The sequence below is a fragment of the Cyrtonyx montezumae genome, unplaced genomic scaffold, assembly GCF_038088225.1.
Source record: "Cyrtonyx montezumae isolate F1298 unplaced genomic scaffold, pur_monq_1.0 scaffold_8, whole genome shotgun sequence".
NCBI classification, from domain to species: domain Eukaryota; kingdom Metazoa; phylum Chordata; class Aves; order Galliformes; family Odontophoridae; genus Cyrtonyx; species Cyrtonyx montezumae.
Window position 1 is genome coordinate 104,801,026 of NW_027072089.1, and position 19,960 is coordinate 104,820,985.

Here is a 19,960-nt window from a genome sequence, read left to right on the forward strand (position 1 = left end):
TTTTCATTGTTTTCTTAGAATATGAAAAAAAGAAAAACAAAGCACAACAACAAAATCTCTCCAACTTCCTTCCCACCTCAAATTCTAATAGGAGATGGAATATGAGAAAGATAATCCACATAGAGAACTAGCACTGGGGAATACATTAATATACATACAAACACCTCTATTTCCTCTTTATAAAGTGTCCTTTATATGACAAAGGTGTTCAAACAGCACTTAAGGAGCAACAGCAAAATGCCAGCAGACAGGTGTGATGAGTTATGGCTCAAAACATTTGCTTGCCAGACAGAAAGGGTGACTTTTTTTTTTTCTGAAAATCCTTTAAGGTAAACTCACTCCATGTCCGCTGGCATGCAGCCATTTTTCTATAAGCTCATATTACAATGCTGCATTTCTAATGGATTGGGTATGGTGCTTTTCCATTTTGCTAATGAGAAAAGCTAAAGGCCATTACTTGTGATTAAGATCCCGAGGGAAGAAATGTGATGTGTATATTACCAGGCCATACGTAAAGGAAGCATGTGGCATTTCTAATCAATCAGATGAAGGATAGACAGAAAAAGTCTTATCCTGGGACTGCAGAGGAAGAAGATATAGGGGGAAAGAAACCATGGAAAGTGTCTTTAAAAGGTGACTTACGGGAATCAGTTATAATGATATTAGTATGATCAATGACTATGGCTACTATCTGGGAAGGATGTAATTACCAAAACGAAAACTTTCAAATGGGAAGCCTGATCAAGGGCAGAGGTACTGTCATATTTCTTGGAGTGCTGTCAGCTCCCACCCAGGCAATGCATTACCTCGTCCCTCACAAGCATAACAGCACTGCTTGGCTGAGCCTGGGGAGCACATTCAGGAAGGGAAGGAGGGGGTCTCAAGCTGTGCACCCAGCTCAAAAGAAAAGTGAAGTCTTGTCCCAAAGGCAAATTCATGATAAGAAGAGAAAAGGCTGGGAAAAGGGAAAACAGAAAAGAGCTCCATTATGACTGGCTTGACAGAAAGTTTTGCAGTACTGCATGTTTAAAAAATCATTTCAACTGAAAGGAAATATTGCAGACAAGTAAGCTGTTTGCTGTGGAGGGGATCAAACTAAAGAACACACTAAAAGAGAAGCTCATGAATCTACAGAAGGATACTCTGGAATATCTACAAAGATACTTCAATGTGCAGTTTCCACATGCTTAATCTCAATTGCATACATTATTTTCCCAAAATTTTACCGATCTGAAATATAAAGTCTAGAGAAATTTTTCTATGGATTTTACGTGGCTGTATAGTTATATCTTGAAGATGTTAAAAGACACATACTCCAAATGGCAAATGAAATGAGTGGAGTTTGGAGACAGAGAGGATGAGATCCTTCAAATATGTCATAACACACAGTCAGAGCTGCAGACATAGTATTTATAATAAATTAATTTAATTTAATATTATAGGTCATTGCTCAGTATTAAAACTGACAACAATTCTAACAAATTACATCCTCTCAAATGGAATGTGATGTGGCAGATCAATGAAGCACTACTGTCTATGGTGGCAAAACTGTAACAAGTGACAAGGCCAATAGAGAGACAGTCTAATATACTATCCCAGCAGAAAAAGTCAGTAACTCTGCTTAATCTTTAAAACAATAGTCACAAGAAAGGCTTCCTACCCTTCCTTGCATCAGGAGGCAATGCTGAGAGAATCTCTTAAATGTTGTCAGTGACAAGGCATGGAAAAAATAAGCATCACAGGAAAGAAAGCCCATCTACAGCTATTAAACTGAAATTAAATAATCCTTAGCTTTCCTTAATGGTATGTATTACAAAAAAATAAATAAATTGTCAGAGGCCCTAACAGGAGTTATCAGTAAAATTCTCTGATGTGCTCCATTCATGTGAACAAGTGCTGCACAACAGCACTGTACAGGCAAGTAAGCAGAACTGGTGAAAACAGACTGCTTTCTAAAAGCCACAGCCCATTTGCAGGACAAGGAAGAAGCTTCTAGTATCTAAGTGATGTTGTCCTTTCTGGCTCTTTGATGCACTTCTGGCTTTGGCATATGAACTGACAAAAAGCCCAGAGCTTCATTCTGCATTGGCTCTCATGGATCTGCAAAATGTTCCCCTTCTGTTTTTCTGTAAAAACACTAACAACAACAACAATAATTATTATTATTATAATGTACTGCGCAAGTATTGGCAATGGAGAAATTCCTAACTACTTGGCATGGCAGATTTTCTTTTCCAATAATATGACAAAGACAACAAAGCGGACATTTTTCCATCAAATAATTTTATACCACTACCTTTAGAACAGCAGGACTTTGTATGATTTACCTTACAAAAAAGGATCACTGCTGACATCTAAGTGTTACACTGAGCTCCCAAGCCTCAATTTAAAATACACATTAGCACTGTTAACATTTAAAAGACACAAAATCGGCTATTCATGAGATTGTGGAAGGGCATTTGCAGAGTCCTCTTACTTAGTGTCTGATTTCAGGGGCAATGAATTTAATCTCAGGATGGGGTGGGGGTGAGGGGATGTAGCCAGTCTGTCCAGTAGTAATATCCCCCAATAGCCTCAAAGGAATTGTCATTGTGAACTGAAGCAGCATCTGCTTAACTGTTATCCTAGCCTCAGGACTGGAACCTTTTGCTTGTTGTGATGGATCGTGAGAAAGACTACACAGCGTGAAGATGAAAACAGAGCAAGATTAAAGCCATAAAACACAACCACCAAGACACAGCTGTCCACACTGTGACAGAACTCAAGGAAATAAAAATGCCAAAATATATCTGACATTCACAATGCACTTTGGCACAGGAATCTGGAACACTGACTTGACAGCAAGCCTTCAGTTTATGATCTTTTTCATTATTATTATAGTGGATATGCTGATACTATGAGTTAATGACTCAATTCTCCAATGAGATAATCTGTTGAGAAGCAATGAGTCTCAGTGCCAGGCGCATTGAAGAGGTAAGAAGTTAAGACCAAATTTAACCAAAAGTGGCAGAATGAATTCTTTTCTTACAAGGAAAAAGGTGGCAGTTAGGTCAGCTGCCAGAACGAAAACAGCTTACTGCTCATCGCAAGCACAGTCTGGGCTTGCCTTGTTTGTCCTGCCTGCACCAGCAGCACTGCTGAGCCATCCAAGAAACATTTGGCTGAAAACCTTCTGATGTGTGCAGATGAAGCTAAAATGTTTCCACAGAAACTTCGCAGCTACATAGGCTGAACTGGTTACAAAGGCAGTGCTTCAAATTAACAGCATGTATCGCGATTTCTCAATTTGCAATGGGCCTAACCGACTGCAAGAGCCTCTCTGGAATAATTACAGTCCAGAAGCACAAATTCTTTACACTTCTGTGCCAGACTTGTAACTGCAATTATCTATATCCATTCCTCGGAACACACATCCAAAAAAGTGTGCAATAACAAAACTCCTAATACTAAACATAAATGCAGGACACTGTGATGCCTAAACCATATTTTTCTCTTTTGAAACATCTGAAAATATAGCGCTGATAATGACACTTGCATTAAAGTTAATGAAAAGAAACAGTGGATTTATAAATGTAACCTGAAATGTATCTTTCTTTTCTTTGTCTTCTGTAGCAGGTTAATTACTTTACACTTTTCCTTCAATCATTTTCTATTTCCAACCCTTTAACATTCAGTTTGAAACAAAGGATACAGATTTCAGGAAGGTCAGTGGTCTTCTGTTCTAAATACTCCAGGCACAAGCTATACAAATAAAACAAGGATATATCCTTGTTCAACCCATACCACATAGAATTGAATGTGTTTCTATAAACTGTTATTTTCCCACATCCTGTAACAAAACGAGGAAATGTAAAGGGCAAATCGTGTTATTTACTAGTTAATAGTGAAAGTGTATATGACAAATCTTCTAGAAAGTATAAATGAAAAAGAAGCCTTTTTACATCAAAGGAGAAAACCTCAATTAAAATAAATTATTGTCAACTTGGCAATGCAAACTCTTTTTTTTTTTTTTTTTTAAATCCAAAAGCATAATATTTTTGAGAAAAAAAGTGAGCTGTCTTCACAGGAAATCAGCCTTACTAATAGCCAGTTAGGAGTGACCATGCATTAAAAGAAGAGCAGCAAAATAGTTTTGCTATAATTATACTTGGTTAGTAAAATACTGAGCACTGATTTGTACTCCATGGCTAGATCAGGTGATAAACATCTGTGGGAGTGTCATCATAGCCAAAAGCTCAATTTATCTCATTATTACACTTCTTGTCACTTTGATTAGCACTGTCAGAAACAATCACTGAAGAGCAAATACATTCATTTTTTTCAGCACAGTGCAGGTGTTCAGGTGGAAAGGGTTGGTAGCACAGCAGAATCACAGAAAATGATAGGAGAACAAAAAAATAGTTTGGACCTTAGTGGATGAAAAAAAGTATTGGTTGAAAAATCAATTGAGAAATCACAGTATTTTTTGTCTGTACCACAAACCCAGTGCACAGTATAGGTTGGCAAGCAAGAAGACACAAAGAAAATGCAATTTTTGCATCAGTGAAATCAGTTTACATCTTAGAAAGACTCTACTGAAATCCTCAAGAGAAACACGTTCGGCATAGGAAAACGGAATTGAGAATGGTCAATGTGTAATAATTTGGGCATTTAGCTAATAAGCTTTTAGGAAATTAGCTACTGCTATATTAAAATTGATAAAAATAAGAAAGCAAAACTGAGCTTGCCCAGGCATGCCTACCACGTCCAAAAGTCGTAACGAACCCCAAAGGACAGAGCAGTCCTCCACGGGACTGGAAAAGGACTGTGCCTCTTTGAGACACGATTACTCCCTGGACTCATCCCAACATGGTACAGCTCTCATCTGCCACACAGCAGAAATCTGCCACGCTCAACAGTTCATTTACCTTGCTAGAAAAACAACTCAATTCAGCAAACTCCCAAATTCACTCGATGCAGCTGCTCTCAAACCCCTTGTTACAGTTTAATGAAATGTGCTGACTGAGCTGTTTCATAGTAAATATTAGTTATAGCAGAACTCACCTCCCAAATTGAGTCTTTTAGCAGCAAGAGGATTCTGCATTGCCATGGCACTGACACAGTATCACCCATAACTCACAAATAATAAAATACCATCTGAGGGCACAGAGGTTATTGCCATCAACAGCTCCCTATAGAATTGTAAATTATTTGAACAAAGTTTACCCTTTTCTGAGAACTTCAGGCTATATATACAGGACACCAGTGTCTTACACTGGTATGGTGAAGACTGTACCTTCAGCTACTTCATTTAACCTTGCTTCTCAAACAAGTGAACCCTGAACAGGTTGCTCTTACCAGATGAAAATAAGAAAAGTTTCCTCAAAACACTGGCAATTTGTCTTAGAGGAAGTTTAAATCTTTGGGCTATCAGCTTGCCAACCATCTGATAAGTCAAGTGGATTAACTGTGAAATGCACAGTGCACTGAAGTTCAGTGGGGTACACTGCAGGAAAAAACAGTGAAATTCAATGGGATATTTTTGTGAACATCTGCAGATCCAGACCTTTGTCCAATATGTAAGTTAAGTTATTTTTTGTTAAAATGTAATGACAGTGACAAACACTGACTATCACACAAATTAAATTCACTTTCAGCTCCACTTATATGCTTTCATTAATGAGGTACTGTGTCACCTTCAGAAATGCTGTAGCATTTAAAATCTAAAGTTCCCATACTGTTTTAGTGCCCCTGGAAGTGAAGCTTTCCATAAAAAAAATAAAAAAATCTGGGGAATGTAATTCAAAGGTTGCTGCACAAAGCAGAAACATTTTGCTTAACAAAATGTACCCACCATAGAGAAAGGAAAAAAAAAAACAACCAACAACTAAAAGCTAGCAGTACTGATCTACATATATTGAAATAAACCAATTGCAACTCTTGATGTCAGTTCTTTTTATTAATTAAATACTGTGAATAGTCAATTTGCAGTGTATTTTACTCCTCCACTGTGTAACCTTGAGGTATTGAAAATAAAGTGTTATTTTGATTCACAGCTCATCTGAGTCTTGTTATATCATGCTCAGTAAATATTTTGTAAAGTTTTCATAATTTCCTGATTTCTCCATAATTAAATGAATAGAAAATAAGAATTATTTTTATTTGTTTTGAAGTAGCACGGTTTCTTTGCAAATAAAAACAGAGCATAGAGACGAAAACAGACTGTTGGATCACAGCTTTGTCTTTGTGTCAATGCCAGAAAGTCCCACTTGGAGGTGTGTGGGCCAACAGAGTTCTGGATGGTCCAACTAACAATCACTCCAATTCAATTCAAAGGTTAGCCAAGCTCTTGATATATCACAAATTTCTGCAAGACACTTATACTTTCCCTATTTTGCCTTTCATATTCTGTTGCATGCTGCTGCCATTGCCTATCACCTTCACGCTCTTTTCTTCTTCCTAGACCTCTGTGACTGAAGTTGCTATAATCCAAATACCTCACATCCTTTAACAAAGCTGATACTATATAAAGGACTTCAATAGTGCTAAGCAGACACTAGCCATTCTTCGACATAATTTGTCATGTTTTCCTTTCCTGCTGAGGACACAACCCCTTCAAGAATTCAGAACTTGCTGCCGTGCTTACAGCTCAGTTATCAGCTACCTGCAGTTTACACAGACATGATCGCAGGACTGTTTCCCAGCTCTTGGCAGAACAGAACTGTGGAAGCACCAGATCTAGAAGACACTCCTTGCCTTTCACAAATTGTTGGCAAGACAAACCTCACCTCCCTAAAATCTCAAACTTGCCTTGGATTATGGAGGCCTTGCAGTGTTTGCTTGAACCACTGATAATTTGGATTCCGTACTTCTCTGGAAAGCCATATTCATCATTTCTATCATATGAGTCTACTTTCAATACAGGCAAGAAAATAAAAACAAGTTTCATCCTAATAAAGCAAAGAGTTACATCCTTACTTACAAAATAGAAAACACATTCACAACAGAGAAACACATCAAGAAAACACAGATGACAGACCTGGCTTTCAGAGTGATTTTGTTTTCTAATTTTTGTTGAATTTGTCAGTTACAGTTATGGGTGTTACAAACCTAGAATTATTTTGAGCACTTAACCTTTATTTATTCCTCTTTTCTACTTCTTTGTCAAAATCTTATCCAATTTAAAAACAAATGAAGTTGAACTAAACCAAGCTTCTCTCTCCCATACCAAAACCTCCCACATTATCTGTGGCATCAACACAATTTCACAAGAATGCGCACGCTTTGTACACTTTTCTTTCCTCTTCATGTTCAAAGCATTTAGGAAGTGGTCTACTAGAAGCTAACAAAATTTTGAGAAGACATATGAACAAGTTATGAGAATAGGACTAAAAGTGATCTTTTAGGGATATGCTGCAGACCGTTCCCTAGTACTATAGGTTTTATGCCTTTCACCTGCTCTTCATTATGGTGGGGAAATAAGGTTCACTTTAAGAACAGTGCACTGCTATCACAAAATAAAAGACTGCTTTAGAAACAGTGGTTTTGAGCTACATATTTTTCTCTTTGCAAAGTTCCACCCGATAGAACTTCTAGAAATCTCAAACTAAAACAGCAACTGTCATATCTAAGAAAACACTTGTGAAATCAGACTCCGAATACCCTAGTTCACGGACATAAAATCAAGCTGTAAAATACTTGTCATTTTTAAGAACTGCATTTGTCTGAGGATGAAAAAAAAGTTATACTAGCTATACCCCTCTGAATGATACTTCCTGCTTTGCTGTTTCACCATCGTTGCCTTGTGACTTTTTCTCACCACGATCAGGAAGTCCTTCTCTGAGAGGAAATGTGGGCTAATGCTGCTTTGAGTCAGTAGCTGACATCTCAACAGAGAGCTGCAAAATTCTCAGCAAAAGCATTTGTTTATTTATGAATGTCTTACACAAAGGTAAACTTAAACACAAAGCAAAACCTACTAACATGCTGGGCTCAAACAAGGGAAAGCTTGCTTTTACATTTCTCTCCTCTGGCATATTTGCACATAAAGGCAAGCAGTAAGCCACTACAGACAAATTGGAAAACAAAGCTGAATTGAGAAGAGGAGGGGAACTGCTAGAGAAAAATAAATAAATAAATAAATAAAACATATTGAAGAATGCCACCTACTTTATTCCAACTATAGTCGAAGATTGACTGTGAAACTCATGCTGAGACAACTGGAAGATCCTCATCTACATGAGGGCAAGGACTGGTGGCACTTGAGGATGGTTCAAAGGGTAAAAGAACACATCCTCCTTGCTTATTCCACAGGCCTATTTAACCTATACTGTCAAATTAAGAACTTTTCTACACTGCTGTTTGACCTCAAAATACTTACTCATAGAAAGACTGAATCTATTTTTAAGTCTGATTGATAGCCTATTTGTCTTAATACTATTCAGTGGCAATAAAGTACACAGACTGACTAAATGCTTCATCAAAAAGTTATTTGTACCTTGTTGACTGCTTAAAATTTGCCGCTTTTGAATTGCACAGAGAAACCTTTTTTTATTTCAAGATATGTATCAAGCAAACGGAAGCTGTCTTTCAGAAGTACCTTTGGTAAGGAGAGTGCAGGAACAGTTTTCTATATATAACATTTCCGGATAATGTTTATGCTGTTTTCTCTTTCCCAGTAATTCCTCTTTAAAAGGAACTCCTGTCCCAGACTGCTCGATTCTATTAATCACTTGCACTTGACCTGGGCCCTCGCTGAATAAATGGACAAGGATGATCTCCTCACTTTTTACTTGAACTATGATAATTTCATTTGTAATTGGTTCAGTTCTATATTTTCCACAAAACAGTAACTGAAACAGACAATAATTAAAATAAAAGAGCTTCAAGATTAACATCTGATGATGTGAAAAGCACAAGGCTGCAAAGAAACTTTCCACCTAAAGCTCTCTGGGGACCATGTGACAGACAGAACAACAGACTGTTTTTTTGTAATAAGGGTCTAAACAACAGGGGAATGTGATGATGTTTCTGTCTTGTGTAGCTATACTATGTGCAAATAGAATTGCAGATTAAATAGGAAAAGAAAAAAGCACACAACCCTATCTAACAAAACAGTTATTCGGTTGAGGCCTTAGGTGACATTTTAAACCACTACTGACCATGGAGTATCCAAAGGAAATAAAAGATAAAACACTTATAACAAGCTTGTTGTTCCACAGAAGGGTTCTGCAGATATCATCAGGCTCTACTGGCAACAAAAAGAGCTAACAAAGTGAAAGATAAGACTGATGTACCAGCATAACAAGACTGTTATTCCACAGAGAGGTTTCTAGTGATACTCTAGATCAGGAAAGATGAATTTGAGTGTTTTGCAGTTTCAGCAGAATCCCATGTTGCATGAGTATAGTTCTTCTGCCTGACTGCATTTTTAATACAGAGGTACACAGAGCAATTAAGCAATTTTTGTTGCTGCTGTTGCTTTAAAAGTTCAATGGACAGCTTATAAGTTGCTTATTATGTTCCTAAATTAGAAATTGAAAACTGAGTGAACTGTCTGCAAGCATGAAGAACAATTAAACAGCACAGTTGAGCAAGCAGTTTTATTAAAAAAAAAAAAAAAAAGAAACCAACAACCCAGCTTCTACCCAATCTTCCATTGGTGTGGGCCTCAAAGGTTTAAGATAAACCACAACTGCACTGAGACAGTTCTGAAAGAGAGAGAAAAAAGCTGCCAAGGAGGGTCTAACAAAGGCTGTCTCAATCTGATGAAGAAAACTGGAACTTAGGAGGTATCTGAAATGGATGCTAACAGCAGGAAGGAGTAAGAAGCCCAGACTGGGAAAGCGCAGAACAGAAGACTTCCTTTAAGAATGAACAGCAGAGGAAAAAGAATAGTGTATCCTCTTTCTGTTGAAAGAGGTAGATTACTGCTGCTGAAGTGCCGCAGTAAAACAGAGCCAAGCAAGAGGGACTGAGAACAGCAATCAGATTGCTCAACTTTTATGTTCCTAAAGATTTTTGCATTACACCCATTCAGTCCATCAATCACAACTTTATTAAACCATGAAACAGATGTCAGATCAATGGCTGTATCAGAAACATTTTGATTGACAGGCTGATGATGGAACAATTCCAACCTCCATACATTATTAAACACGTACTAAGGCTGCTTCTTCAAAGCCACCCATACTGACTCTCTTCTCTCTGTATAGTACCTTTTCCAATAGTAGACCTAACTGCAGATGAATATTACATAGGAAAAGCAAGACTTACAGTAATAAATAATAATAATCTAGTAAACAGAAGAAAAATTTCAAGGTTAAAACAGGTTGCATTATGCCCCCGGGCATTACATTTCCATTTTAGTACAATTGTAGGAGCTATGGCTGGATTGTCAGCTTTAATCAGTATATTGAGTTACCACCTTTATGCTGTAATCTTGACATAATTTAAGTTTAGCTATTCTTTACATATTTGCCCACAGCCAGTCCACCAATAAAAAGTCAGCTCTTTTTGAGTGAAAAGGTATACATGAAAAATGCATACAAATTAGGCAGAAATTGCCCCTCTGGCAGTTCCTGTGCTTAACTCCAGATTTCAGGCAGATTTCAATAGGTGATCAGAACAGGATGCAAACTGTATTTTCACTGTCAGAAATTAATCTGATGCTCATAATGGTAGAAAAGAATTATGTTCTTGGTGGATGAAGCGTGAAGCATGGTAACTGGGAGATACTGCATGAAATTTGCACATGGTATGTGACTAGGGAGTGTAGTTGCCATGTAATGCAGACCATTACCTCCCCTCCCCCTGTTCTGCCCTATACCATTCTTGGGGCTGGTATACCTGCCGCAGATGTGTGATTATATGACATGACAGCAAGATCAGGAAGAGATGATCTGCAGTTTTTCTACGTTGTCTGACATCTTGATAGCTTAATGCATCCCCCTGATTGTGCTCAGTATATGTAAAATCAGGTATTGCTCCTATAAACTGTTCAATAACAGATAAAAATAGATGGGATAAAAATGTTAAAACTTAATAAAATAAATATGCAATCTTTGAGGTTTTAGAGAGGAAAAAACTTTACATTCCTTTTCATAGCAAATGGTTTCCTAACAAAATTACCTGTGAGTTTTGGGGCCAGTGAGAATAGCTTCCCATAGTATAGGGCTACAAATGAGGCTGTAGGAAAATTACTCTGTTCACGCTGATGAAATGATTGTACCCTGCTTTAAGTTGGCAGCTTCACCAGCATTTAGAAATACCCCCAGCAATTGATGTATAAATAATCAAGAAAAAGAAGGATGGAGGATATTGCCCCCTGGACTCCCTTGAGGTTTTAATATAGGATTCAGGGCTGAGATGAAACTGGAATCCAGCTTTTGGTGTCAAGGTTGGAAATGGCAGAGACTGCTCTTACTCAAGTAACTCTCCTAGCCAAAGGGATTAAGAGTGTTCCCTTTGGATGCTCACTTTGGTGCTCCCAAATGTTATGTTAAGTAGCAAAATGCTTTTTATATGGAAGTAAATGAATTAAAACCTTTTAATAAAATCTGCTTTGCATACTACAAGCTTTTGAATTAAATTGGGACAGAGTTACAGCCAACACTGAGCAGAAGTGTTTGAACTGTTGTGACTTTTGGGCTTGTCTGTTGGAAAAAATCTGGATTGCTTCTTGAAAGATAGCTGGTGTTTTTTTTTTTATGGTGCCCTGTTGAGCACTTTTAAAGGATAAAAATCAAAAATATATTCATAATAGAAATGTACAGTTTATATTATATGTCTCTATAAGAAGTAGGCGAGTACCTGAAGAGGTACTCACAGTGGATTCTTTTGGACTTTGCTCAATTTTTCACAGCTCTGCACCCTCATTGTTCCTCTCTTAGGACTGAAATTCAGACTTCTGAATAAACAAAGTGAAAATATCTCTAAATAGGTTGCCCATTTTTCACACATTTTCTTTTTTTTACTGGGCCACGTTAATAAGATACACTTTCAAGTCAGAATGAATACATTCAACAAAACTGCCATCAGTAGCCCAAATCTTGAAGTTATCCTTTTAATTTCATCAGGAGGAATTCCTGAGTATCTTCACGATTATGTTGCTTGCATCAGGACTTCAAATGAATACGGTGCTGTTGGTGTTCATACCAAAGAGAAATCCTCTGTGCAATAAAATTGGGTGTCATTTGCAATTTATGAAAAGACCGTGGATATTTTAACACCTATCAATCATTTACTCTTTCTTAAAGTTCTCCATAGAAGAGTTAAGAGTTTTAAAGATAGTAAACAAACCTATATGGTATACTTTCACAAGTAATTAAGGAAATTATAAGGGAATGCTGTGACCTTGAAAGACAAGACTGTGTAAAGAGCTAGAAAAAGGAAAGGAACAATTTATGTTTAGTTGCAGCAAAATCTCTCCAGGATCTTAACATCCACTAAATAACTCATGTTTTTCGGAGTCCTTTCCCTATCTTTCCAGGCAAGAAACATCAGCATTTGCAATGGATTTGTTGCTATGAGAATAGTAACAGTGTTTTCTAGTCTGAAGGGAACATTAGGTGGAAATTCCCTATTTTGCATTAAGAGTGTGAGAAAACAAGATCAGGAGGCTTAATGTCTATAAAAGTCATGGAACTGAAAATGATAAACAGAAGGAAAAATTCAGAGCATCTGCCCAGCAGCCTTATCGTAATTTGTTTTCCATTTCCGTACCACAGTAATTACACATGCAGAAATTCTCACTAGTCATAGTATTTCCTACAATTTCAACTGTTCCATAGAGGAAAAAATGTTGATAATAGCTTTTAGATGTAATTCTCTCCTCTTTCGATTACTGAATGAAATATTTTAAATAACTGAAATAAAAAATGGTCCATCATATTCAAGATTCCTCAGAAATAAATACAGACGTCTCAGATCTCAAGAGTTTTTTTTTTTTAATAGGGAAAATATACTAGAGTTAGAATTTAATTCCAATAGATAAGAAATAGGAAGAGAGGGAAAGGGAGCAGAGGAAGAAATGGGAGGGAAATGGAAGATAAAGCCTAACACTACAGTGGAGTTGGTTAGGATGTAGCTTTATTCAGTATCTTATCCAATTAGAAAAAAAATAAAAACAACCATGAAAACAAGAACAGTTGCAGAGGACCTTCAAAGACCATCTAAGTCCAACTGCCTGACCTCTTCAAGGATAATCAAAAGCAAAAGCATACTATTGAGAGCAATATCCAAATACCTCTTAGCACCGACAGGCATGGTGGAGCTATGCAAAAACTGCCACAGTGCCTGACCACCCTCATGGTAAAAAAATGTTTTTCTCATGTTCAACGTGAGCCTCTGCTGATGAAGCTTTGTGCTGTTCTGTCCCTGCATACTCTTTCCAGGGAGCAGAGTTCTGCACCTCCCTCTGCTTCTCCACCTCAGGGAGCTGCAGAAAGCTGTGAGGTTTCCCCTCAGCCTCCTGTTTCAGACTAAGCAATTAAAATGCCTTCAGCATCATCCCATAGAATATACCTTCCTGCCTGACTACACCAACTTGGTTTCTCTTGTCTAAACACTTTCAGTGACCTTAATCATCTTTCTATTGCGTGGAGCCCAGAAAATCATGCAATATTCAAGGGCAGGCCACACCAATGCTAAATGAATAGAATCATTTCTTTTCACTGACTGACAATGATGTATTTAATGGTACCCCACAATATCGAGGGTCCTCTTTGTTGTCAGGCACACTGCTGGCTCATCCTGGGCCTTCCATCATCAGCACCCCCAAGTCCCTTCCTGCTCAGCTTCTCTCCAGCCACTCATCTTTCAGACTGCACCTGTGCCTGGTGTTATTCCCTTTGAGGTGAAGCACCTGGTATTTTCCTTTGTTAAACTGTGTGCTGTGAAAGGCTCCATCCACATCCCTCAAAGAAGTCAACAGCACCTCTCAGTTAAGTATTGTCAGCAAATTCACTGGGGGTACCTTCAACTCCTGCATTCAGATCTATGATTAAAATGTTGAAAAGGACTGGCCCTTGAACTGAACCACAGAGAACACCACTAGTGACTGTCTACCAGCCAGATGTAGCCCCATTCACTACAGACTTTTGAGTTCTACTGTACTAGTACTGCAGTGAAACAGAACAATTTAAAAGTACACAACAGATCTTTCACATAGTTGTTACACACAGAACGTGCTTAAAGACATAATGTTTATACTTGTGTTTTTTATAAACAACATATACACATGCAGTGTGCATACACTCAGATAGCAAATCACCATAGGCCATGAGTAGACTGTTGACACTACTAAAATACTTCAGCAAAGTTTCAGAGAGTTTCAATAATTATTATTAGGACTATTTCTTACTTTTCTTTGACTCTGGAGGAGTTAATTGAATCTGACTTACACAGCTTACAGAAAAAAAATAACCATTGAAATGTGCATGTTTAAATATAAATTACTGAAAACACAGCTGACCTTGACCCAAAATCACGTTCCAGAGCCTGAAGCAAACCACATATAGCTGTCTCCTCTGGGTTAAAAGTGAGTGCTGGATCCTATCACAAAGCCAGAACTCCCATTTTCCTGCTATATAAAAACTTCTAGATACACAAGCAAACAATTTTGCATTAAGAAAGAAATTATTAGAGGAGTACTTTTATATTCACGTAAGAATTAATATAGATGACTCCCAATTAGAGAGAGCATTGTTAATTTACTCTTTTACTATTTGTACTACTTTGTTCTGTTCCCTATGACTATATAAGGGTGGTAGAACTGTATCTGTAGACATCTTACAATGAAGCAGCAATATGTGATGCTGTTTGTGTAGGACACTTAAAATTGGGTCATGATGAAAATAACATTGACATACTCACTTGTAATGGTGCAACAGCAACAGGAGCAGCACAATATGTTACAAAGAAAAAAGAAAATGGAAGGCTCACACAGAAAAACTCCACAAAGGATGGAGCTCCAACAAGAGAACCTTCAGTTAACTTGCAGTTAGCCCTTAAATGGGGGGTCTAAGAGGGATTGAGCCTGGCTCTACCTCTTCCGGTCACACAGGTGAATTGCCTTCACCTGTGCTCCCAGGGCTGACTGGGTCTTTCCTAAAGGTGCTCAATCAGTGTTTCAGGCTGTGACTCAGCAGTTGCTATACATAATTCAAACAGGGCCAGACATCTCTGGGCGTAGAGGAAAAAGAAAAAAAAAAAAAAAAAGGAAAAGGTAAAAATTGAAGTACTGAAAAGCCAGGAATAAGAAGAGATCTAGAGAGATTCAGTAATCTTATAAAGTTTTGCAAACAGAAAGGAAATAGTATAAACTATGATCTTACCGTTCCTGTTGTGCCCAAGGAAAGGTGGTTCATCTGTTGGGTCAGTGGGCCCATCATGCTTGCTGGCTGCATTGACATAGTGTGGTCCATTGTTGGTGTTATCACAGCACCCTACAAACACATAACATTTTCACTTCAACATTTCTCTTTCTCATAAAAATAAAAATAATAATAATAAAAAAGCATTCTCTTAGTAAGTGAACCAGATGAGAACTTGACATGAATCTTAAAAGAGACTAATATATCTGTCAGAGGAAATATGTTTTGTTTCTATTGACAGCCAAGCTACATACATACATTATTTGTATTACTAATGAGGCCATTTTATGTCAGTTCCAATTACATATCATTTTTTACTTCATTACTTCTGACAAAAAAATGCATATGTTCTTTATATGATGAATGCTACTGCACACTGCAGTAGGCCTGTCATTTATATATTTCCATATCCTATTCAGAACAATCTTACAGACAGAATACATATGTCCCTAGTTTTCTCTGACTTCTAAAACCTCCAGTTTCTGAGATCTTCAACCTATTATGGTAATTGTTTTGGATTTTCCAGTCTCAATTAAGAACCCTTACTCATGACATTTCATAGCTTATTAAGACTAGCTATTGACATTAAGTGTGGCAGTGTCACCCATTTAGAACACATACAGCATTGAAAAGCATTTTTCTTCTCTGCATGAAAAACAAAGACATTAATAACAAACAGCATTATGTACTAAAGCAAGAATAAAAACAAAACATGTAAGAGCTTTAGAAAGGATTTCTTTGTTGTTCTATTTCCTCATTTTTTGCTGTCCCACTCTCCATTTTGGTGAACTCATGCCTTAATGAAGAGCTGATACTGATAGTATAAAATGCAATTTCCTGTATTAGTTACAAAAAGTCAATCAGAATCAACTGCACTTTCTTTTCCAGATAAAGAAATATAGAGGTATTTTCAGCTATATCTTCACATTTAATAGCTCTACTTTGTGCATATATATATTTTTTTTTGTGAGCATGTATATTTGCACAAAGATTCACACATTTTATCTGGTAAAAACCATGGAAAAAGATGGATTAATCTGTTTTTCAGAAGAAGGAAAGCTGAGGGTTTTTTTGTTTGTTTTTGTTTGAGATTACTGATATAATCCACTTTTAAATTGGAATCTAAAATAAACTAGTTCCAAAAAAACACAGCACGTTTGTTAAGCACATATCTCACATTTTAGTAGACCCATTTGATTGCCATGTCAAGAACCAGACTAGAACCAAAAAGTTTCACATTTTCAGTTATAAATAAGAAGTTAACAAAAAGAAAAAATGCTGGGGAAGTTACAACTGTTTATTTTTTCCCCCCTCACCTTCCAATGGTGTTTTATCTGCACACATGCTATCTGAGCAGCTGAGATTTTGCAGTCTCAGCGAACTCATTATGTGCGTGCAGTGATGAAGAGGAGGTAGACTTAACCTGGTCAGTCCTCTTTGTAATACATCAGTGTATAAAATACACACACGCTTGTTTCATGTCACATACTGGATTACACTTCTTGTACTGACAACAGTCCCTAGAGAAATTTGGCAAATTACTGAAAATAGACTCCACAGAATATCTGTCAGGATTCCAATAAATAAATAAACACATTAAAAATACTTACAGAACAAACCAGTAAGTGTGCAAGTATCAAGCCTGTAGCACTTACAAACATTTTTCTGTCTTTTTGGGCCATATTAAATCATAGTAGCTCACAGTAATTACAACAAACTAACCCATGGATTAACTTACACTAATGAGCTACCAGTGTGATAACCTTTGTTACCACAGACCCTTGAAAATCTAGTCAGTGTTAGTATGTCATTTAAAATACTCTTCTTTCTTACTTACGTATCATTCTTCTCTTTCATGCTGCTCCTCTCTTTTTGTTGAAAAATCTACTTTTTCCTGAAAGTCTGAAATCAAATCTTCAGGACATACACTTATTCAGCCCATTCTGCACTCTGCATTGTGTACTCAGTGCACAAGTCTACTTGAAGTAGCATCATGCCCAAGGAAAGATTTGAGCAAAATTCAGCAGTCTGGGATACCAGAGCTGCACCTGTAGAGGAGCATAAATCCAGACAGTGTCCTGGGGTCTTGAACATCCACCTGCATGTTTTGATTACACTAAGATAGCATGAACACTCTGCTCAGTATGACTCATATCACAAACCAACATTTTTACTGTACCAAACTGTAAATGCATAAACCAAATTTGTCAACTGTAAACTGGTTCTTATTTCCCTTTCCAAGCAGTTTTCCTCTTTGGCTTAGAGATGGACAATTGACTCTGAGGTTTCAGCATAGATCATGTTGTGAAGTATAATGGGATAAGCAGAAAGTCACGCCACAGATTCCTGTAGTCCAATACTGCAATTAATTTAGGATGTCCCAAAGGCTTAAAATACTGAGCATTCTTAGAGATGTTTATTGCAAAGGTATGTTTGGAGAAACTAGCTGTGATTACAGATGTGACAGAGTGATAGCTATTTCTGTGTATAAATTCAGGAACCAGCAGTTGAAGAAAGGGAAGCGAAGGAAGTTCTTGTGATTTAGTGTACCAAATGCAAGGTCCAAACAGAACACTGGAAAAATCTGATACCAAATGTCTTTCAGTAAGTAAGCGAGACAGTTTTGCAAATAAACTCTTCACACAAAAGTGTGGATAGGAGAGAAAATATATTAAGGACCTAAAATTACTCATATAAACTATATATTATGTTAAATAGAGAATGTATATATTCTGATCTCTAAATATACACCATTTAATATGTTTGGAAATGAAAGCGTGATAAGAAAAAATTTGCAGCTGTTATGAAACAGCTTAATGCGTTTGAAGCTGACAGTTACCTAGAGCAGAGAATTACATGCATTTGCCAGTACATTAATTCAACAGAGTTTGCAGAATTCTCTTGTGATCATGTAGGGAAAAAATTATACTTCATTAAGGAAAAGTCATCTGGTTGTTAGGGTGACGGCCAGTCTCCACACCATAATGTGTTTTATAATACATGCTGTCATGTCCATCCATATTCAACTTATTTATCTGAAGAAGACAATGATGCCTTGCATCAGATATTACCCTCATATTAAAAGCAATTTGATTCTTTTTAGTTTATAATGGGCATTTGCTGATAAAAGTCCCCTTGGCTACTGGCTACAGCTGCACCAACATGCTTTACATCTTCATCTGCTTCTATGTCTGAGTTTACTGATGTTGCAAGCTTTACAGAGAGACATATTATCATGGCATGATGCTACTGAAGGCCACACTTAATTGAAAAAGCAGTAGGAGAAATTTTGATTAAATTTTTGCCACTATCTTTGCCAGAACAACTTACTGGCCTACCAGTTACTCAGGTTTGCCCTTTTGCATCAGAATGAATAATATAATCACAATCGGCAAGAAACTGGTTGCTGTAATGCCCTTCAAATTTGGCAAGATATTTTTTGGCATATGACTTGTCATACAATTCTGTCAGTGTTATACTGGCTTTAAAAAAAATGAAGACAAACAGGTCAAAATGTAACAAACTAATGACACAGAAGAAAATCTATGATTTTTTTTCAGTGCTTCAATAAACCGAAGATGACTTCATTGATATTTGGACTTAACTGAAAGCCTTGCTGTTTTAAAATGCTTTGAGCTCTGTGGGCATAACTTTCATAAAAGGAAGTCGATGTACTTATTTCAAAGTATTATCCAGTTTATCATTTGCAGAGACAGATGCACAATTTTAACAACTACAAACACTGTTCTTTGCCTGTATGGAAACAAACTGAAATCACAGGAATAAAACTAACTACAACCTGTTTATTAAATTAAGTAAACTATCCTCAAGTAATTACCAATGCCAAGAGACATCATCAGAAATAAAGTTTATGTTGGTGCAATGACAAATGCCAATTTGCGAGCCTTGAAGGGTGGGAAAGGGACATCAGATGAAAAAAGTGTATTAGCAAGCTTTAAAAAGAGAGAGTTCACTAGTTGAGTGATGCTCTTGGGAGGCGGTGGGAGGAAGGATTAGTTAGTCCCAGCTTTCTAGATAATGAACTGTATTAAAGGCTTCTCTTTTATTCTTCTGTTCTCATACTGATATTGGATTTAAGGCACAAATACCAGCCAGCTGAATAAATATTTTTTAAAGCTTGTGGTAAGCATCTGCCTATTTTGAAATTTACTTCATCTTTTTTTTTTTTAGGTAGTTTTAACAAATTAAACATACTTAAAAATTCCACCTTGTAAATACTGGACAATGTGAAGCCAATAAGCAGTACAACAGAAAACCCAGTTTTCAGATTTTTTTTAGAGATACAGTGTGCAGTCATATAAGCACTAGGTCATTCCATCTGAAAAAAAATATTACCATATCAGCGTGTGAATTTCTTTATGTTATCAAGAACATGTTGTATCTTGTGGTTTTATTAAACTGAGTGAAAGGATGACTTTCTTCATACTTATCAGGCAAAACTTGTCTATCAAGAATTAATATGAAAAATCCAAAATACCTTTTTCTTTTTTTTCCCAGAGAAATATATTCTGTCTGCATACATAATAAATGACAGCCATATTTCTATTGGTTTACTGTTCTGTCTAGACTGATTTCTCTCATCTCCT

At 36.9% G+C, this 19,960-nt stretch overlaps 1 protein-coding gene across 5 annotated transcripts in view; it reads right to left on the reverse strand.

The window, feature by feature from the left end:
- Positions 1–19,960, reverse strand: part of RBMS3 (RNA binding motif single stranded interacting protein 3) — a 706,597-nt gene that overhangs the window by 21,896 nt on the left and 664,741 nt on the right. For all 5 annotated transcript variants that reach the window (XM_065753689.1, XM_065753691.1, XM_065753690.1 and 2 more), the window contains one exon: positions 15,315–15,425. In XM_065753689.1, coding sequence (XP_065609761.1) covers positions 15,315–15,425 — 111 coding nt within the window. The remainder of the gene's footprint in view (positions 1–15,314; positions 15,426–19,960) is intronic.